The 23,288-nt window shown below is 37.0% G+C and overlaps 1 protein-coding gene across 1 annotated transcript; it reads left to right on the top strand.

Annotated features, from left to right (window-relative positions):
• Nucleotides 1-1,561: 1,561 nt before the first annotated feature.
• On the top strand, nt 1,562-22,353 carry LOC108992111 (galacturonokinase). The gene is made up of 14 exons (XM_018966572.2): nt 1,562-1,913; nt 2,406-2,519; nt 2,679-2,750; nt 12,190-12,233; nt 13,316-13,469; nt 15,231-15,296; nt 16,425-16,504; nt 17,539-17,638; nt 19,316-19,467; nt 20,493-20,533; nt 20,634-20,662; nt 21,532-21,601; nt 21,710-21,799; nt 21,969-22,353. Exons 1-14 carry the CDS (start codon nt 1,881-1,883, stop codon nt 22,211-22,213), a joined length of 1,290 nt encoding a protein of 429 aa, XP_018822117.1. The 5' UTR covers nt 1,562-1,880; the 3' UTR covers nt 22,214-22,353.
• The last annotated feature ends 935 nt before the right edge of the window (nt 22,354-23,288 follow it).

The raw sequence follows: 23,288 nt of genomic DNA, 5'->3' as shown, positions 1-23,288 counted from the left end.
GATTTTTGTTGTGAATTGATCTCTACTGTTTATATTTTTTTGTTCTTATCAAAAAAATTATAAATCAAAACGAAGCTTTAATAAGAGTCAATGAAGGATTCCCATACGGTAGAGATAAAGAGGGACGAAAATACGTAGTCGCTTGAGGAGAGAGAGGGGAAAGAAAGGGAGAAAGCAACGAGGAAGATGTATGGGAGAATACTTGCCTACAGTCAGTTCTATTTATCTTTTGTGAAAAAACATACGTGTCACAATATTATTAGAGGGTGTAAATCTATTCTTAACACCCATCCTGTTTGTTTCTAAACTATTTAAAAAGGTGGAAGTGTCGTTCTTGCTTATATTATACATAAATTAAAAGTATACCTTACTGAAAAAAGATTGACGTGATATGCTTATAATCTAGAGTGACATGTACACATTAGGAAAAAGCTATTCTTCCCCGTTGGGCTACCGCTAGGTTTATTTATTTATTTATTTATTAAATAAGTATTTTTTTATAATATTATAAATTTTTTTTAAATATATTATAAATTATTAAAATAATATATAAAATAAAATAATAAAATAAACAAAATTAACTGGCTGGAGCCCGGAGAGTGATGGCTATAGAGCCACCCGTACACATAATTAACAAAACAACTGATATTATTATGTTTTAATTTCCCAAATGAGGACCTATGGATTAGAGTATTTTGACAATAACTCAATGTCGTTTTTAGAATAATTTTGGATACAAGTTTAGGATAGACAAGTTCTGTGCAAATATTTAGAAAATAATCTGATTTATATGAAAAACTTAAATTTTTTTTTACGAAAAATTTATTTTTGTTTTCAAATGACATACACAAATTATTTTCTAACCTTTTAAGAAATATTTAGTAGATACGCATATCCGACCTTTATTATAAATCTGAATATTTTTTTTAATGAGAATCTGAATTTAGATTCTCAACGTGAATTTTTTAGATATCATTAAATATTAAATTAATATTATGAAATGAATTTTATAGAATTTGGATAAAATGTAGAGAATCTGAATCCTGAAAATTTAAGGTTGAACAATAAATATATATATATATATATATATTAAGACTAAACAAATTCATAACATGATATTATAATTTTGATTTGAGACATACAGAATATAAGTCAATTATTACTTTCAAGGCTTTTAATACATAAATTTTTTTATGATTAATATGGTCTAATCTATTATTATAACTCTTTACAGATAAATTGTCTGAGAGATAGTATGAGTTTTGCTACAAAATTTTCATCACACTTTATATTTTATATTTTTTAAAATTTTTTTTTGAGTTTATTTTTTTAAATTATTTCAAATTTTATATTTATTATTTATATAATAAATATTTTATAAAAGAAAAAGAAATTAAAAAAAATATAGTGTGAGGAGTTTGAGGAAGCTGTGAAGATTTATTTCCGTGAATAAATATATATTACCCGAAATGAACGGCGTTAACAGCTAACTTGTCGTTTTATTTCGTTTTTTTTTCACCTTCCAGTCGTTGAATGCCTCTATTTTGGTCAACAATTTCTCCGTAAAACATCATCCTTCCAAGATAGAGTGGATAATGATGATGATGAATCGATGATGAGGATGGGGATAATGGGTCAAATGACGTTTTAACCGCTTTTGGCGCTGCTGCACCAACCACCCAATCCCTTTTACCACATTTTCTTCATCTGTCAATCTTGTTTTTCCTTGCATTATAATACATCTCTGTCTCTCCCCACACTGTTTCGCTCTCTCTCTCTCTCTCTCTGCCATAATAAAGAAGGCCTATCTTTTGCATTATAACAAGTTCGGTTTCAGAAAATTCGATCTGATTGGCAATAGCACGATTGCATTCCGGAAAATGGGTGTGTTGTCTTGGCCATCTGAAGAAGAGGTAACTCTTGATCTATAAGCTTCATATTCGCCAACATTTTGGTTTATCCCTTATTGGGTTGTCGCAATTTCCTCTAATTTGCTGGGTTTGTTTTGTTTTATTCTGCTTTCTTCATTTTCGTGCTGATATCACAATTTCATTGCTGTTTGGACGATGTTGCACTTTTCTCTGATACAATTTTCTAGCTTGAATATCAATGCAGATAGTTTTGTTAACATTTTAAAAACAATTTGACATTCGGTCTTGGAAGTGTGAAAACTACTATAAAACTGTTAACCAAACAAGACCATTGAAACTTTAAATGCGGGTTCTATTTCGATTATATTAGTATGTATTTCATTGGCAGTGGGTGCATCTCCTGGTATGACCCACATTCCTTTGAGCACATATAAATACACATTTGCATTTGGTCACTGGTTATTGATTTTGTGATGTTTTTTGGATTTATCATGAATATTTTATAGGCTAAGGATATGTTTTTACATGCTACAGTTAAATGGAATTAGAAAGATTGTTTCAGAAATGGCAGGGAGAAGTGTTGAGGAAGTTCGAGTTGCGGTCTCTCCTTATCGGATTTGTCCATTGGGAGCTCACATTGATCATCAGGTTTGATGTTTTATGCATGTGAAATTAATATTGATCTCAACGGCTTTAGGAATTTCTATCACAGTTAACAAACTATATTTTGAGCTGTTTTTCATTTTGTCGACTTCAATTTTTTTAGCTTCTTCCAGTTCCAATATTTATTTTGGCCTCTGTTTACAGGGTGGGACTGTTACAGCTATGACAATTGATAAGGGAATACTTTTGGGGTTTGTTCCTTCTGGTGACACTCGGGTAAGGATATACTCTTTTCATGGCTAACATCAACAATAAGGTGAGGGATATTTGGAAATTTCTGCAGTGCATTTGTATTTACATGAAATTTAGCCATGTAGAATGGGTCGTCCTTATTGCAACAAGTGAAAATAGCCAATGTCAATTTCAACTAGCCACATGTTGGGAATCTAGGCCACTGATTGTAGGGCTTGTAAGTATTGAAGGATCTGAAACAGTTGCTAAAAGAGGAGAGGTTTGTGAAAAGAGTACAAAAATAGCTCAAGGCCTTTCCAGCTCTTTGTCAGCCAGAAGTAGAACACTTTGATCAAAAACCTAGAAACTTGGAGAAAGGAGGCTTATGGTGCTTTAGGTGTTAGCAAGAGCAAGTTTCTGGCTGTTTTTTGTAATTAGTCAAGGAATAGGACAATCCACATTTGAGCTTAGAGGAGTGCTACAGTTACAAAGAGATTATACAAAAGTAATCCCACAAAATTTTTGTGTAATTCCTTTGTAGCTAGAGTATTTTCCCTTGAGCTTATACTCCAAAAGGAATAGTCAATGTTACAATTGGTGCCTACTAGAATCATCATAAAGCGCAAGAACTTCATCCCAAGTAATAACGTATCTCATTATTACACTCTTATACTTAATCTGAATGCATTACAATCTCCCCCCTTAAATCCTATAATCTTTATGTCACTTTATTGTATGTAGCATGATGACTTATGTATTACAATGTAACAATCCAAGGAAAAGCTCAAAGCTTATCTGAGCTTATAATTTAAAAAGACAAGTTAATATTACAATGGGAGCCCTTTAGATCTGTTATAAACCCAATAACTTCTCCACCCAGGTAATGTGGGGTCCCATTTACCACATTCTTATACTAAATTTGGGGTATTACATTTTTATAACTGGATATGAAGAAAAGGAGAGAAATGTCGTCTTGAGAGGAGCGATTTAGGAGGGAAGAGCTTAAATCAAAATTAGAAGGGCTGTCCAAGATGGAAGATACTTCTTGGTGACAAAAATCAAAGGAAGTGTGGCTTAAGAAGGGAATTAGGCATGTTCGTTGTATACTACCAGTGCACTTAGGCGATGCCTTTTATATCAATAAAATTTTACTTTTACTTATAAAAAAAAAGGGGAATGATGGTGCTAAACTCTTCCTTAGACAGGAAAACTTGCATAAAAGAGTTAATTTTGTAGGATCGAAGGTTGATGACATTTTTTCTCTGAAGGCAGAAGTAAAAGATGAGAGTGTTGGGTTCTATTGTAATCTGTGTAAAGAGTTAGTTGATTGGAGGGCCAGGGTTGATGGCTTGTGCCTCTACACTATTGATCAAGAGTATAGAGGGTGGCTGGAGACAGTTTTTAAAAAGAGATATTTGGGGCTTTTAAGGATATAATGGGGGTTACTACCTTCTCAGAGGCAGTTGGTCCTGGATTTGTTTTTGATAGAGTAAGTATATTTTTTAGTTGGTAAGATTTCTATTGGTATATGCATTCTTGGCTGCTGTCTAAAATTTGGTTATCCAGCCCTTTGAATAGACTGGCATTGACGTCGTCCGAAACTTATGCAAACAGTATTTTAGATTGTTCAGTCAAATTAGTGCCTTGGGTCATGCTTTCCCATTAACGAGGCCTATATTTGCTTTTACAAAGAATATTTTACAAAGAATATTTTCTGTTAATGGTGAAATAAATCTTGTGGTGTTAACTGCTTCATCTTAATATGGGTTATCCCATAGAAGTGGTTATTGAATCCAAAAGATTTATTCTGTCAAAAGGGAGTGGTGGATCAGTGAGAGTTACCGAGAGAAACTGGAAGATGGATCATTCAGTGATCCTGGGATTAGCATCAATACATTGGCTGAGGAAGGTGTTAGAGGAAAGTTTAAGAGAGGGGAAGAAGGAGGTGTATTCAGCAACTAGAGTTGGTTACTGCAGTCTTATTGCCCAACGATGCGCAAATTATAGAGGAAGATACCTTGAAGTGTCTGAATATAACCAGGGAGGGAGGAGAAACGTGTTGTGCTTTCCAGAAGGAAATAAGGGGTGGGGTTGGAGGAAAATGAGGGAGGCTTTGGTTGAAAGTGGTAGAGAAATCCATGTCAATGGAGGAGCTCAGGTGAACAAAGGGAAGGAGGCAGTTCAGTCACGGACGTATAAGGAGGCCTTATCTACGTCGTTGCCGATAGCTAGGAGGAAACAGGAAAATGGAGAGACAAACTCTGACAGAAGACAAAGGGAGTGGAGCCGAGACGCAATCCCAAACCATACCCATGGCAGGAGATCCGCGGCGTGTCAGGAGGCGTGGGAAGTGCGAAGGCTACTGATGGAGATGCAAGGCCAGCTACGCTATTTGCAGAGAGATATGGCTGATATAGTGTCCTTTGTCGAGGGGATAAAGAAAGCAGAAGACGTGGAAGCTTTAAGAAGAAAAGTGGGGCGGGTTGGAGATATGGGTGAAGGGGCTGGGCCTAGTAAAACCCGGAATCAAGCCCACCAGAATAAACTTAAGGGGCGGGCCGTTTGGAGGAAAATTAATGGGCAGACTCGGCCCAATCAGCGAGGCTCGGTTTCTGCAAGGGCTGGGCCTTCCCAGCCGGGTCAGCCCGAGTTACAAACGGGCGGGCAGTGATCCGAGTGTGAAGACCCTGCCCAGAAACGCGTGAATCTCAGCGGCGCGACACCCAGCCCAGTTTTCGTGCCGGAAAGCCTTCCGATGGCGGAGGTAGCACAGAAACCGCCGACGACAGCTGTAGAGATCGCCGACGAGGCCGCCGACGAGGCGTCAAAGGTGTTCTGTGCACAAAAGGAGCTCGAAATCCGGGAGTATGCGACCCAGACTTTACCGACTTCTTTGGAAGGCACGGGGATGGTTCCGGCGAAGCTATCTGTCAAACCCTTAGAGGTTTCTGAGTCGGAGGTTGGGGATGAGGAGTCCGAGGATTTCATGCACTCGGTGGAGGATGATTTAGCCCTCTCTGAGGCGTGTGATCAGTTGGGTTTAGAGGATTTTTCTGTGGGGGAGGATTTTCAGAATTTCCAGAGTAACAATCCTATCCCATTGAACTATTGTTTTCCAAATCAAGCTTCAGACTGGGTATTACATAAGGTGAAAGAGATTCAACATTTTGTGGGGATTAGTTGCGAGGGGTATGAAGAGCAGTTCATAGCATTGTTAACTGCTATGGAAGTTGGGAATCAGCAGAAAAAAAAGGGGGACTTGAAGCAAAATCGGGAGCTCAAAAGGTTGATGTGGTCGATGAATTTGGAGGGTAGTCCTAGTAGGAGTAGGGTAAAAGGGAAGGGGACGTTTGTTCATAAATGAAGCCAAAAATTGTGTCTTGGAATGTCCGCGGTCTTAATGAGGTAGAAAAGCGTACTCGAATTCGACACTTACTTCGTGAGTGGAAAGCGGACATCGTTTGTTTACAAGAAACAAAGCTGAAGTTAATCAATATGAGGATTGTGAGGAGTATATGGAGTAATAATTATGTAGATTGGGTGTATTTGGCTTCTTCGGGGGCATCGGGAGGAGTAATATTGTTATGGGATAGGCGGGTGGTGGAGAAAGTAGAGGACTATATAGGGAATTATATGGTAGCGTGCTCTTTTAGAAGTGTGGTGGATGGTTTCTTGTGGGCTTTTGCAGGGGTTTATGGGCCCAATTTAGACGTGGATAGAAGATTATTGTGGGAAGAGCTTGCTGGGGTTCATTGCTGGTGGGAACTCCCTTGGTGTATTGGGGGTGATTTTAATGTTGCTTGATTCCAAAGTGAAAGTTTTGGAAATAGAAGATTGAGGCCAGCAAATTTGGAGTTCTCAGAGTGCATCTTTGACCTAAACCTGATAGATCTGCCACTAGCAGGGGGTCTTGCTACATGGTCTAATAATAATACATGGACTCGATTGGATCGGTTCCTGATTTCACCAGAGTGGGAAAGCCAGTATCCGAACGTATGGCAAAAGCGGTTGGGCCGGTTAAGCTCGGATCATTGGCCTATCTTACTGGATTGTGGAGGTATTCAGAGTAGTAGACGGTATTTTAAGTTTGAGAATATGTGGTTGAAATCAGAAGGTTTTGTGGAGAGGGTCAAACAGTGGTGGATTTCTTATCAGTTTGAGGGTACACCCAGCTTTATTTTAGCAAATAAGCTGAAAGTTTTAAAAAGAGATCTAAGAATATGGAATAAACAGTCTTTCGGTAATGTGGAGGAGAACAAAAACACCAAGTGGATGGAAATACAGGAGTTAGAAAGACTACAGGAGGGGAGGCCTCTTACTGAAGAAGAACAAGCACAGAAAACTTTGTTGGGCACAGATCTTGAGAGGATAATATTGCAGGAGGAAATGTCTTGGCGCCAAAAGTCAAGAGCATTATGGTTAAAGGAAGGGGATCGGAGCACGAGGTATTTCCATAGTATTGCAAACTCGCACAGAAGAAACAATAACATTGAGGTGTTGAAAATTGAGGGGGTGAAGGGTAGAGAAAAAGAGGTTATCAAAGAACATGTGGTTGATTTTTTTGAAAAGATACTTACTGAACAGGAGGGGTGGAGGCCTACTCTTGATGGGTTGGTGTTTAAAATTATTGAACCAGGGGATGTGGTCAGGATGGAGAGGGCTTTTGATGAGGAAGAGGTTCTTAATGTAGTAAGAAAAATGGTAAAAGACAAGGCTCCCGGACCGGATGGTTTCTCTATGGGTTTCTTCCAAGAATGCTGGGAGGTGATTAAAGAAGATCTTATGAAGGTGTTTCAGGAGTTGTTCTCGTTTGGAAAATTTGAGAAAAGTCTTAATTCCACGTTTCTTGCATTGATTCCTAAAAAGGCCGGGGCTATTAAGATCTCGGATTTTCGGCCTATCAGCTTAGTGAATGGAGTGTACAAGATTATCTCAAAAGTGCTTGCAAATCGCTTAAGTGAGGTTCTAGGAAAAGTTGTGACTAAGCCTCAAAATGCCTTTGTTAAAGGAAGACAGATCCTCGATGCGGTCCTAATTGCCAATGAATGTTTGGATAGCAGAATGAAGGAGGGAAACTCAGGTATTATGTGCAAATTGGATATGGAAAAGGCGTATGACCATGTTAATTGGATTTCCTCTTACATCTTTTGAGTAGATGTGGTTTTGGTGAAATGTGGAGGTCATGGATTAGGTGGTGTATCTCTACAGTACGGTATTCTGTTTTGATCAATGGCAGCCCTGAGGGTTTCTTTCAGAGTTCTCGTGGGCTGAGGTAAGGGGATCCGTTATCTCCTTTACTTTTTGTTATTGTGATGGAGGCTCTAAGCAGGATGATCTCGGCCTTGTCGACTAATGGTTTTGTTAGGGGCTTCCAAATTGGTTCTCCAACCAGGGACATTACTACCATTTCTCACTTGTTGTTTGCAGATGATACGCTTATTATGTGCGAAGCTGATCGGGACCAGGTGCGGGCTGTCAAGGCGTGTCTACTGTGTTTTGAAGCAGTGTCTGGTCTAAAAGTGAACTATGATAAATCCGAGATGGTACCGATTGGAGAGGTTCAGAATATTAGGGAGTTGGCTGACACGCTGGGTTGTAAGATAAAGTATTTTCCTATGACTTACCTGGGATTACCTTTGGGTATAGCTCCGAGGGCAAGCTCGATTTGGGACACAGTAATTGAAAAAATAGAAAGGAAACTGGCAGGGTGGAAGAGAATGTACTTGACAAAAGGGGGTCGGATTACTTTGATTAAAAGCACACTTTCTAATCTACCTACTTATTTCTTATCTTTATTCCCTATTCCGGCAAGTGTGGCGAGGCGTCTTGAGAAGTTACAGAGAGATTTTCTGTGGGGTGGAATGGGAGACGAGTTTAAATTTCATCTGGTCAAATGGGAGAAGGTATGCCATCCTATCTCCAATGGTGGTTTGGGTATCAGAAATATGCGGCTGTTTAACCAGGCGTTACTTGGCAAATGGTTGTGGAGATATACCAAGGAGCCAGAAGCCCTATGGAGAAATGTGATAGAAAATAAATATGGTGGTTTAGGGGAAGGTTGGTGTACTAGAGAAGTTAGAGGGACACATGGAAGGGGGCTATGGAAGTATATTAGAAAAGGGTGGGAGGTTTTTTATCGACACACGAGATTTCAGGTAGGGTCAGGTGCCAGGATCAGATTTTGGAAGGATACATGGTGTGGTAACAGTGCCCTAAAAGAGTTGTTTCCTATTCTTTTCCAGATAGCAAGTGCCAAAGAAGCTACAGTGGCGGAGGTCATGGGTATTTCAGAAAGGGGTATCCACTGGAATATTAATTTCAACCGGGCGGCACAGGATTGGGAGTTGGAGATCTTTGCAGAATTTTATAGTTATCTATACTCTTTTAATCCTAATACCCAGCATGAGGATAGCCTCTGGTGGATTCCTGCAAGAAAAGGGGTTTTCACTGTTCGGTCCTATTATAAGGTCCTTACACAAGCGCCAGGGGCACAGTTTCCCTGGAAAAGGCTCTGGCGACACAAGGCCCCTCCAAAAGCTTCTTTCTTTGTGTGGACAGAGGCATTAGGCAAGATCCTTACTACAGATAATCTAAGAAAGAAGAGGATAATTATCGTAGACTGGTGTTGTATGTGTAAAGGAGGAGGTGAGGCGGTAAATCATTTACTCTTGCATTGTGAGGTAGCTAGGGCGCTCTGGAATGAGGTATTCCAAAGGATGGATCTTGCTTGGGTTATGCCGGAATCCGTGGTGGATATATTGGCGTGTTGGACATTTATTCGAGGTGGGCATCAAATCAAAGAGATTTGGAAGATGATTCCTATTTGTATCATGTGGTGCCTGTGGCAAGAGCGAAATGAGAGGACGTTTGAAGACAAGGAGAGATCGATGGAAGAACTAAAAATTTTCTTTTTTAGGACTCTTTGTACTTGGGCCATTGCTGTCTTTAATGGCATGGAACTTCATGATTTCCTAGTTTCTAACATGCCTTTGTAAATAGGGCATACATTATTGTAACTGGCAGTTGTTGCCTTTTTGTTAATAATATTTATCTTACTTATCAAAAAAAAAAAAAGGATATAATGGGGGACAACATACTTGGACCAGATGGTTTTACTTTGGTGTTCTTTCACCATTGTTGGCAAGTGCTAAAGCAAGACATAATTGGCTTCTTTCAAGAAGTCCAAGACACGTTTAGGTTTGAAAATTAGTTTAACGTACCTTTTGTCACTCTTGTACCTATAACATTTGGGGCTAGAAACACTAAGGACTTTTGGTCAATCATATTGGTTGGTAGTGTGTATAAACTACTGGCCAATGGCCAATGTTGGTGAAGTTGGTTTCAGACTACCATAATGCTTTGAGGAGGGGAGACCAATGTTGACTCAATAACTATTGCTAATGAATATTTGGAAAGAATACTAATGAAGTGAGTGGGGCATATGGTGTGGGTTTGTGGAAGCATATAAGAAGAGGATGTGGGGTCTTTTCCAGGCACATAAGATTTTGTCTTGGAGATGGGACTAGGATCAAATTTTGGTATGATAATTGGAGTGGCAATGGGGTTTTAAAGGATCTATTTCCTATTCTTTTTAGGGTGGCAAGTGATAATGATGTCTCTGTGGCGGAAGTTATGGTGATAATGGGGGAACAAATTCAAGGGAACATTAATTTTAGCCGGGCGGCACATGATTGGGAAGTTGATAATTTTGCAGCCCTTTTCAGCCTCTTATATTCACTCAAACACAGCAACCATCAAGCTGATAGGTTGTGGTGGATACACACGGGAAAATGTGTATTTTCGGTTCGTTCGTTTTATAAATCTTTATCACAAGAACATCCAACCCAATTCCCTTGGAAAAGGATTTGGAGACACAAGGCGCCCCTCAAAGCAGCGTTTTTTGTGTGGACCGCTTCTTTGGGTAAGATACTCACAACAAATAATTTGAGAAGACGAGGGGTGATCATCGCAGATTGGTGCTGCATGTGCAGGAATGAGGGTGAATCTGTGGACCATCTTCTACTACATTGTGAGATAGCTCGAGGGATTTGGAATGAAGTATTCAGAAGATTAGGCTTGGGGTGGGTTATGCCCGAGTCTGTAGTGGAGATGTTGGCTAGTTGGACAGATCTAAGAGGTAACCAACAGATCAAGGCTATATGGAAGATGTTGCCTATTTGTGTCATGTGGTGTTTATGGCAGGAGCGTAACGAACGGACTTTTGAAGACAAAGAAAGATCAATGGAGGAACTAAAGGCTTTCTTTTTTAGAACTCTTTGTACTTGGGCCAATTCCGTTAACTTTAATGGCCAAGATTTTCATGCTTTCCTTATTTCCAATGTTCCTACTTAGCTAGGACATTCTTTGTACTGAACATGGCTTTGGCTATTCTTTTATTAATATACTTACACTTATCAAAAAAAATATTTGGAAAGAATGACTAGATGTTGCAAGTTCCATTGAAGAATTTGATATTGAGATGTCCTACAATAATGTGAATTGGTATTGTTTAATTAATATGCTAGATAGATCTGGTTGGTGAGAAATGAAAAAAAGTGGACTTTCTCTTACATTTTCTACTGTGTAAGTTTTCAGTTTGGATTACTAGATGCCCCTTTGACTTCTTTGGGACTTTTAAAGGATTAAGGTAGGGGGATCTGCTTTCTTCTTTACATTCATCTTACCTGCAGAGATCCTTGATAAAATATTGAATGGAGCAGCCAAAAATTGGACATCTATCTGGATTTCAAGTTAGACATTTTCTGGAGAGAAGAGATCACCTTTGGAGGGGTAATATTGGGATAAGACTTGGGGTTCTTGGGCCAGTGGTCGACAACTTGGTGATAGGCTTCATGGTTTTAGTATTTGGAAAAGTAATAGGGTAGATGTTTGTACTTGATGGTAGGAAGGATTCATTTTAGCCAAAACAAAAAAAGTCGGACCTTTAATGTTGTCGAACTTTCTATACTCGTATGTGTGGGTGTTGGGTTTTAGTGGTGAGCATGTCTCTTCTTTTGTATATTTGTAGATTGAAATTTTCTTCTGTAATTTTTTGTGACTTTTTAAATCCTTTATTGAAGGACATGGATGAACAGAGTGCATCTACAACCCTCACATTCCATAAATAATTTGTGGTGTTTTGTATGGATTTGATCCATTTCACATCAAAATTTCATCATTTTGGATTACAAGTTTATACCTATGGAGAGCCTATAAATCGGTGCCTTTGAAAGATAAAGCAGTTAGCCTCATTTATTGCCAACTATGAAAGAGAGAAACTGAAACTTATTCAAATTTCTTATGAAATAGAATGGCCTCATTCAGTATCTGAGTATAATCTAAAATTTCCAATTGGTTCACCTTATTACAGTCTGTTTTTTAAAATCTCTTTATTGAATGAAATTCTTGGGAGATGACTGAGTTATATCTTTGGAAATTTAAAAGTCCAATAAAATTTCACGTGTATCTGCTTTGACTGTTGTAGGTTGTACTACGTTCAGGACAGTTTAAAGGAGAAGTTAGGTTCAGGTGTGGGAATTATTCTTATAATCACCTTGTTATTGTTTCTATTTCTTTTGTATTCTAATACATTAGTCCAATTTTCCTGATAAAATATATTAATATCATCTTTTCGGTGACGTTTCCATTGTAAAATTTGGTTTTGAACATATTAAGCCTGTAAACGGCAACATTCACTACTACAAGAAAAGCAGATCCACAGCTAGGACGAAATTAATGGTTGACACACATTAATGTTTGCTTCTTCTTATGTGATGTAGGATCGCTTTTTAACAATACCCACGTACAGAATCTTGCAATAACTTTGATTTGTTTTTTTAAAGTTTCTTGCGATAATTGATAGTGGGCTATGTGAAGGTATAAATTGGACTTCTACAATGAATTTAAGCGTTAAGGGATTGGTAGGGGTCTGGTTGTGGCTCTAAATTTAAAGAGAAATAGGAGGAGAAAGAAGAGAAGAGCTTTGGAATCTCAAGAAGGCCTTCAAGGAGTCTTATCTAGGAGTCAAACATATAATATGCATTAATTAAGCAGAGTTCTCCCTGTAGTTGTATTTAAATTCTTGCATATAGAAATGGAAGAGTCCTAGAATTTACATCGCAATACAATCTGGAAAACGTGGCCCTGTTTAGATTTAGAGATGAGTTGAGATGGTTTTAGATGAGTTGAATAAAATATTGTTAGAATATTATTTTTTAATATTATTATTGTTTTGGGATTTGAAAAAGTTAAATTGTTTATTATATTTTGTATGAGAATTTGGAAAAGTTGTAATGATGAGATGAGATGAATTGAAGTGAGTTTCCAATTCAAACCGGGGCTAAGAACTCCTGATTAGAAATGGAAAAGACTTTAATTTTACAAGACTTGAAGTACAAGAGTAAACGACCTAATATGTAAAATCACTTGATACCGCTAAAACTGGAATTCCCATAATTTGAAAGAAAAACCCAAAACACTAAAACTAGATTAATTGAATATTCACTAACATATCTACAATAGATTGTGATTCTTTTTATTTTTTGTTTGACATACTTTATATAATGTGGCTAATAATTAATTTGGTTTGTTTTTTGTTCTGCACTCTATAGAGTTGATGAAACTCATCACCCAAGACAAATCATTCAGCAGAATGGTGTGATGCATTCAAATGATTCTTCATCATTACAAGAAGAATGTAGATGGGGAAATTATGCTAGGGGAGCCGTATACTCACTAAAGAGTAGTGGAAATGAGCTTCCCCAGGTTAGAATTGTTTCATTTGGCTTAGTTGAACTTATTATTCGTTGGTCTACCACAAGCTTGAGCTAGGGGTACCAGTGCACATTATGGCCCTTACATTTGCTTAGGGATATGTGTAATTTTTCTACTAGAAGGCATGGAGAAACTAATTGACAAGTAAGCCTCTTGTTCAGGGTTATTTATTGATATGGAATTATGCAAAAATGCACTTCGGAGATAAATTACCATTTAGTTCCTTGTGTATAAAAAATTTTCATGTTAAACTCAATAAGTATTGGGTAATTAGAGTCAAGTTATGGTAGTGATTCTTCTGTGAAGTCTATTGGATTATATAGTCCAACCACATGCAGAATTGGAATATATGTACAGAAATGATTTTGGTTTTTTCAACAGTAGCAATGATATTAACTTATTTTCAACTGGGAGATGGAGGGTAATAATATATTTCACTAGTTCAAAAGAAATACCTTGTCTAAAAGGCAAATTTAAGCATTAAAGAAAAGTGACTCCACCTCCTATATAATTCTCCAATTTGGATCCATCCAAATGGATAAGTCTGTCAAAGGATAAACTCTGACTTTAGGAGGATACCTATATTGGTCCAATCTTCCAAAAGATATTTGAGGGAACAAATAACATAGGAACTCTTGCACAGAATGGAAGATAGAAAATATTTTTGGGCTTCAAAAAGCGCTTAGAAATGTTAAGGAACATACTGAAATTGACTCAATTAAGCTCAAATAAGTCTTAACCTCGGCTAATTTGGGTCAGTATTCAAACTCTTTTATTCCCCTCACCCTTTTCTAGGGCCATATCTTTAGGTATTTATCTGATAATCATGTCTCTTTTCTTATAGTTCTTAGCCATGTTATTATTATTTTTGTAATTTTTGGCATTCTCTGTTCTTCCTGCTCTCACATTAAGATGATCACCCTTTCTTACCTGTGCCTACATAGGCCTTGGTTGGTCATGTCCAAGCCATTCAAACATTCCTTCTTTTTTTTTTTATTTATTTATTTATTATTATTATTATTTTTATCTTCAATTGGTTGGCCTTTTGATGGATAAATTCGTTCTTTATGGATATGTTTATCTCTGCTGTACTCAACCATCATACCGCTATACACATTTTATGGAGATGTTTATTGATTTTCCAATATTCTGAAACATAAGCTTAGCTAGCCCTTTTTGCATTATATTAATTCAACTATTAATTTTATAGGCATCCTACAATCACAATGTAAGCCAATATACCTCTCTTTTTAATGAAATACTCTCCTCAATCTCTCTAGCAAAATGTAACCCGACCCATGACACCAAAATTCTCACTCTTTGGTATCTCTACCGCCTAGTCTCACCATCCCTTCATTGCTACTCTTGGTTTACAAAATCTCTATTCCATCTGTTTGGAATGGTCAAGCACATAGAAACAAGATTATCAAGCAGACAAGACTGAGAAAGCAACTATACATGGGCTCCAATTTTCAGGCCCATCCAAGTGACACAAACAGATTTGGCTTTGGAAAAATCTCTCCCATATCATCTTTTCAGGCCCTAGCCAAAAGCTGTATGAACTTGTATCTGAACCTCTAATGAAACCACCACCTGAACTTGGAAGATTTTTGGGAGACAGGTGACTAAACTATTTGTTGGTCAGGTTCTTTGAAAAACTTTTTGAGTCCAAGTAACATGCCGTTTCACATCTCCTAAGGTTGTGCTATTTCTGGTGTTCATATCTCATATAGTTTGTTGCTATTGTTGCAGGGTATCATAGGGTACATATGTGGAACTGAGGGTCTTGACAGTTCAGGTGTCAGCTCTTCTGCTGCAGTAAGTTTGTATTACTTTTTAATTTCCTTTGTTCTAGCTGCCTTATCTTTTCTGGATTTTTTAGGTGGTGGGGGGAGGGAATTAGGGCTTATGATTTAGGAAATCAAGTTTAGATTTGATTTTTATTACTTTAATCAGAATACTGTAGCTGATTATGCTAGAATTTTGTTTGCCTTGGTGTGCTTGTGTGGTGTATGAGTTCCTAGTCGAATAGGATAACCTCTGCCTTGGTGTGTTTGCGTTGGAAGTTGATGAAGATGACTTGCAGCCAAAAGCTAAAGGCAGAAGGGGTTGTTGAGGTCTCTATTCTAACATTGTTTTTTTAACCCAGGAGCTTAAGCTGATAGAAGGTGGCTGCAGTAGATGTCAAACCTATATATGGGACACCTTTCTTCATACATGGCCTAGTCTAATTACCTTAAATAAAATGCAGGTGTTGTGCGTGCAATGATGATGTAGAACAAGTGACTGGCGCAGCTAGTGATTATGTAGGAATTATGAGCAAATCACCTGGTCATTGCTGCCATAATCTTTAGTTTTGTGTCCTGTTTCCATTCCTAGTCGAAGTAGGAGTTTTTTTTTTTTCCTTTTTCTTCTGGAAATGAACACTAGACCTAGGAGATTAAAGAGGAAATGAGGCTCTGATGCCTTGTTCTGAAATCATTAAATGAGAAAAGATGGAATTTGTCTCTCACAGAAGGTTGCAGGCCCCTTTATATTTGATCAACTCTTGAATAATAAAAGCTACAGATCTCTCAATAATACATAGCTCCCTTGAAAAACGTATGATCAACAAGTCGATATTTCAAAGTATCCACTACATGTGCTGGATGAAGTTTTTCATGGGAGCCTGGGTACATATGTCCAAGGGAATAATAAGGGTGAGACTTGATGCATTTAGGCTTTGAAGTGAAACTACATGGTATGATTTACTTACCATGTGATTTTCTTCACGGAAAACTTTACTTAAAAAAGAAAAGAAACTGTTCAATGAAAGCTTTACTGTTTTTCACTAGTTTGCATAAGAGCTTGCTGTTGTATCTAGCTATTTTAAGGCTTTATTGTCTTTGAGAAGCACCTTTTCTTTTTACTCTAATATGTTAATATATATAGTTACGTGTTTGACAGGTTGGCGTAGCTTACCTGTTGGCATTTGAAAGTGCAAATAATATAACGGTCTCTCCTACAGAAAATATTGAATACGATCGGTAGGTTCTTTAAACATCTGAATATGGTTTCAATTGTACATTTCCTCGTCCTTGTATTACAACCAAAGATCACATTTGCTATTCTATCAATTGATTGGGTACTTTGAGGTTAGTTTTTGGAGAAGCGGGGGGCAGAAAGAGAGACCTGTTGCAGACTATGTGATTATTAGTTCCCCCTTTTGTCCTAAGCCAACTGCTCATCTAAAACTGGGTTTTGGAAAGACTGCTGACAATGAACTTTTTATCAGGGAAAACATAAGTTTAAAAAAATAGAAGGCAATTCCTATTTAGGATAAACATATAAATTCTATTGCCCTTGGGCTTTTGCTTTGAGGTTTATATGGTGGGTTGCAGTTATGGTAGGTCATGCAAAAATCTTATGAGTAAAAGATTTACCAATAAATCAATAACTTTCGTCCATCTCCACTACAGTCTAGGAGCTCATGGATTAAACAGGCCCCAGGAAAGACATGACTAGAATTCTTGTTGGGAAAAAAACTAATTTAAGAGAAAAATGTCCAACAATTAAACAAATTTTAAACCTTTTTTGGGTGATAATGGGAGATGAAAAGTATTTTTATCTATTTTTTTCATTCATCTACAAAATTCAATCCTCACTTTCTGCACTTACATGATATCTTGACAACTCTCTAAATGATGTGAAGTTCCTATGCTTTCAGTCAAAAGTCCTTTTAACAGATATAAATTAAACTAAGAGAATCAAATATTGTTCCAATAAAATATCGATGGTCTTAAAATTGCTTTAAATTACAATTCGGTGTGTAAGGTACTTTAAATATGAATTTGGCTGATTAAAAATGCATTACTTCTCTGGAAGCATAGGAATGAAGAAGCTGCACGTATTTTCTCTTAGGTATTGAGAAATGAGGAGTTATCTTATTGCTTTGAGAAAAAGAAAATTGTTGAGGAATGGTGTCATGCATCTCCTGGTATTTAGGTGCCACCATTAGAATAAGATCCCATTTGTTTAATCGTACTAGACCTTTCTAAAGTCTGATTTTGTACAAATGCAGGCTTATCGAAAATGAATATTTGGGTCTGAGAAATGGCATATTGGATCAATCAGCCATATTGCTATCGCACCATGGTTGTCTAACATGCATGGACTGCAAGGTATTATACAATATGTTCTAAAGCCATTGATTATCTCATAAACAGCAGATGGGTGTTTTAGGCGCTGAGTTTAATTCTATATCTGTGATTTTGACCTCCTCCTGCTTTGTCTTACATGCCATGACATGTATTATGAATTCTTTTTGGGTGCACTTTGCCTTATGTGTTTGTTTTGTTTTCTCTTGAATGCAATTATTTTTATTTTTTCGTTAATCTTTCTTAAATGTGATTCATTCTTTATCTTTTTTGCATAACTCTGAAACCATTATCATATTCATGTATTGATCCCATGAAGCCTACATATTGTTATCTCCTAAGTGTAATGGCTAGTTCACTCAGAGGGCTATTGATGAAATTCTTCTGCTTTATTTGAGGCATATGAAAGAACATAAGTGGATTGTGGGGGAGGGTATGGGGACATGTTGTATGAGCATCAGACCGAGATGCTTAAGTTATTTGGTGGATAGGCCGAACTAGAAAATAGATCTGTAATTACTAATTACTCCCATATGCATCCCACTATCAATTGACCCTAGAAACATCCAGTGCCACTGTCCTACTTAGTTAAATATCACATTATTATGCCTCTCCACATAGCTTGAGCTTTTAATTACCGGTTTTGTTGGACTTGTTCTAACTTTGTTGGGGAAGCACAATCTTCTTGCAATACCTTTCTAGAACCCCAAATCTTAGGACCTTGGTTGTACTAGGAACAAGAACTATTGTGAGAAAGATACTTGGACTTGATGGAAGCTGTCCATGAGAGTGGGAAGGTGATAGAAGCTGCCATCCTAGTGTTGCAAGAAGGGCCCTATTTACACTTGCCTGCAGCAAAGACCCTGCCACAGTGCTTATGAGTACATAGGGAATCCCATGATTGGAGTTATATAACATTTTGTTCATAGATGAATACACCTATTTTTATTAAGGGTTAAGAGTCCATGGGTTCAAGCTAGTTAGCCCATGTTCTTAAACAAAAATGTAAAGCCTAACAACATGTGAAATGCATAACAAGACCCACGGACCACAAGAACAGAGCATATCTAAAATCTCTGAAATTACAGAATTTTAAGTTAAAACAAAACCATCTCCTTGTTGCTTGCATAACCCAATCAGTACATAGATTTATGACTAAGCTCGTGGTCAACCGAAGGGGGACATTTTCTTTGCCACATGCCATTTCTTATTAATTCTTCTCCATCCCTTCTTTTATAATTTTAATTTTATCCTAGCTCTGTATTTTGTGTTAAAAAAAAAAAAATTATTATACAAGATTTGGCATTCTCAGTTAGGACTAATTGTGTGTGTGGCTGTGTTTCTGGGCATATATAATATCCTAACCATCTCCAATTTATACTTTAAGATTCATTGATGAATGTTTCCATTAATGCATTGTGTGTCCCATAACTCATTTCACACACACATACACGCACTCTCACATGGTTGTTTAGTGATTTGTGCCTTGTATCTGCATCTCAAAGCATGATATCTTTTCCATATTGGTGAAATACTTTTCTTCTCAATTTGACATGGGTTCTGATTTATCTGGGCTATTTCTTTTAAAAATTGACCTTCAGCTCTTGGATTCTGATTCAATTCTGAAATATAAGAGATATTCTCTTAGTCATATATTTGTTAGCATTATGCTGCCTGGTGAATCTTTCCTGGAATTTGTAGACCAAAGAATATAAGCTAGTACACCCACCGAAGCTGCAGAAAACATACAAATTATTGCTGGCATTTTCAGGCTTGAAGCATGCTTTGACTAACAACCCTGGCTATAATTGCCGAGTTGCAGAGTGTCAAGAGGCCGCCAGAATTCTTCTGCAGTAAGTTCCATTTTCTTCAATTTTTTTTTTTTTTTGACAGGCTACTTTGAGTATTCTTGATTTGTTTTAGATCTGCTTAAGATGCGTGGTCATCTTACAGTTATAACACCTTTGTGCTTAGGTTCTGAAACTGGATTTCATGACTGCCAGTTGAGTTACTTTGATTGAAATTTTATTCTTAAAAAGACATTTAGGGTGAATTTTCATGAAAGGGAGCAGCCCATGGTAATGTGTGGTGTAGGACATAAAAACTAACTGTTATCTAAGAAGCTGAAAATGTAGAAGTAAGGCAAGGGTAAAGTAAAATGAGCACGATAAGGGCTGTTAGTGCTTGGTATAGAAAGGAGATAAGAATACCCATGCTATTCAACCGTTACATCTAAAGAAAACAAAAATCTGTTTTAAGTATACAAGTCCCAGACTATAATGTTGTTTCTATAAGGTCCTTATAACCTCATAATATCACTCCCTTCCCTTGGAAGTGTTTGGCATATTAAGGAGCTTTCTAGAGCAGCTTTTTTTCCTTGGCAACCTCCTTAGGGAAGAACCTCACCTTGATAACTTAAGGGAAGATTGTTTTACTGTGACGGATTGATGTTGTATGTGCAGAAAGAGTGGGAAATCTGTAGCCACCTTTTACCCACTTTGAGATTGAAGTGCCCTATGCACAAAAGGATAGTAGACCCTTGCCAATTGGAGCAAGTTGTATGGCAGTCCAAAAATTTCATCCGTTTGGAAGATGGTTCCTTCTGTCTAGTGGTATATTTGAATGAAATGAATGATAAAAAATTTGAAGATCCCAGATTCCCAAGCAGACAACAGAGGAGCTTAAAACTCTCTTTTTCAATACTCTATTCCTTTTGGCAGCTTCCACGGATTTCAAAGGGCCAACTTTTCGTGATTTTCTTGTCTCTTTTTCTATTTCTAATTCCCTGTTCTTGTATTATACTTCTTGAGTACCTATGCATTTTTTTTTTTTTGACTAAATCTTCGATGACATAAAAAATGTTTTCTTCAATCCACAGTGCCTCTGGGAACCAGGGATTAGAGCCTCTCCTGTCAAATGGCAAGTATTTGATTCACATCCTTCTCAAGTTTTGAAATTAATTTCTTAGCTGCTTTGTGGAAGGAATGATCCTTTGTTCATTTTTTCTTAATGTAAACAGTTAAACCCGAAGTTTATGAAGCTCACAAGGTAACCACATCTATATCAGAAGTTTGGTTTTTAACAGATATACAAAATACAGCTATGCTTATGAGTAACCTTCATTCTTTTTTATTTTTCTTTCTTTAGGAGAATTAACCTAAAGAACATTAGCCCCTCACATTTGGATTGTGAAGTAAATATAACTCATGTATCTGTGCTATGAGGTTGAACCTATGATCTCATCCCTCCACTCTTGACGCAAAGACCATTGGCAATTGGAGTTTGTTACAAAGATGTTGATTGTTGTTTAGAAAAGAAGAGAACTTTTGCACTGTCTTTGTTAGATCTACTTGCATCTAAGAGAGCTCAAAGTAGTTTAAAATGGGCGAATAGAGATTAGGCGCATTTGATGTGTTCGTGTATTGGACCTAAAGCAAGATTTAAGACTTCACAACGGCAAATAATGATCAATATCCACATTTGTTACCCTTTGCCAACAGGTTAATGCAGAGAGGTTCTCTGCTGTCCAGTTAAGGTTGTGCATGTGAGGTCAAATATTCCTACATTTTGACAGTTGCAAGATGTGAAAATCTTGAAGGTTCAACAATTTCATTAGGGAAGTTCATTTGTAGGGGGACTTCTTCATCCTGCTCCATCTGTTCTATATCATTCCATCATCACAGTCTTTGCAAAGTTCTGAGAACTGGAAACAGGAGTCTGAACTTAACATTAAAAACTCACCTCATTTAGTTTTTTTGGGGTTTGGTTATTATGTTTTGTTTTAAAAATGGTCTCTTACATGATATTGACTCCTTGTTTTATCATAATGTAACTGACGAGTCTGGTTTACTTCACCTTATCATGGTTTTTATACACTAAGCTTGTCATTTGTTTCTAATCTCTCTCTCATTCACTAGTGCCAATTAGAATCCAATCTAGCTAAAAGAGCAGAGCATTATTTCTCAGAGAATATGCGGGTAGCTAAAGGTATAATCCATTAAATGTGATCCCAATTTTTTTAAGTGACAGTCCTTTGTTCCATTGATTTGTGATTTCTTTGAGTTTACAAGTTAATTGAGAGAATGATTATGTCAGGACTTGAAGCTTGGGCTTCGGGCAATCTGGAAGATTTTGGAAAGCTCATTGCAGCATCGGGTTTGAGTTCTATCAAAAACTATGAATGTGGTATAATCTAATGTCCTTTCTTCATAGCTGCTGTTTGTAATTGTCTTTCCCGCCACACCCCCCTTTTTCTTCTGCCACTGTTGTGAGAGAAGTAAAAATATATAGACACACATATGATGATGTGAATTATCAGAATAATCAATGACTATAAACTTTTGTGATTGTTGAGGTTCTGAACCACTGATTCAACTGTATGAGATCCTGTTGAGGGCTCCCGGCGTATATGGAGCACGGTTTAGTGGGGCTGGATTTAGGGGTTGCTGTCTTGCAATTGTAGATGCTGATCGTGTAGATGAAGCTGCCTCATTTGTCAGGGAGGAGTATGTCAAGCTCCAACCAAAGTTGGCTTGCCAAAGAAAACCCCACAAAGGGGTTTTGATTTGTGATGCAGGAGATTGTGCACGTGTAATCTGACAAGCAACCACTCCTCCATCTGTTCTTTGTTGAGTTTGCAATGTATTTTTACTGATGCCGTTTTCTTTATTGAATCTGTTGTATTGCATCTCCTCTTGTTTCATTCACTAAAGAAAATAAAAGAACAGTGTTGTTGGAAATATTTTGAGTAATTCTAGGTATAACCGTGAAGTGCGTAAATATTACGTAACCGTTTTGAAAAAGAGTATGATCCACTATTAAAAAATTAAATTTTTTTTGACGCGAGTCTCATATTTTATTCACTTTTTCAAAATGATTACGCGACGGTTGCGCATTTCACGGTTGGAAATATATTCTCTCTTAATAGAATGAATATATCAGCCATTTCTTACAAATGCTCCTTTATAAAGCCCCACTCCACTTTAAGCATGCCCAGATGACCATTCTTTTCACCCCGCAAAATTGAAGAATTTTGCTTATGTTTGCGGGAAATTATAGCAGTTACACAAGATGAAGAAGTTTACTGGTTTTGGCAAGAAATTAGAGCACTTCTGCATGTATTCATGCAACTAGAACTAGCTAATTTCTTCCTGCTAGAGTACTCTAATTCGGTTTCTTTATTCCTTTTTCTTGTCTTTCCGTCAGTGTCCACCCTCTTTGGATCCATCTCAGTTACTCCATGTCTCTCTCTCTGATCGGTTAATGGGATTTGAAATTTCAATCTCGTTTGTTTAATAACTGTTCTCAACTCATCTTATCTAATTACTATAATTTTTTAAAATTTCTATACAAAATAAAATAAATAATTCAATTTTTTCAAATATAAAAATAAAAATAATATTAAAAAAATATTTTTTAATAATATTTTATTTAATTTTTAATTTTAATCTTAATTTATCACATCAGCAAGCAAAAACAAATCCGTCTCAAAGGAGAGAAGTACTCCCTCGTTTAAGCCCAAGAACTTTGATATGGGTAACGGTGTCAAGGTATGATATTGCCTCTTTTATCTCCACGACACGTCAAGACAAAAGAACACCTCATGCATTTTTTTTTGCTTTATATAAATTAGTTGATTTTCTTAAGAGCAAAAACAGAAATCCTACACGTTATG

Source organism: Juglans regia, chromosome 6 (assembly GCF_001411555.2).
Source record: "Juglans regia cultivar Chandler chromosome 6, Walnut 2.0, whole genome shotgun sequence".
NCBI classification, from domain to species: Eukaryota; Viridiplantae; Streptophyta; class Magnoliopsida; order Fagales; family Juglandaceae; genus Juglans; species Juglans regia.
Note: the sequence above shows the minus strand (reverse complement) of the source record. Positions and strands in the feature narration are given on the sequence as shown.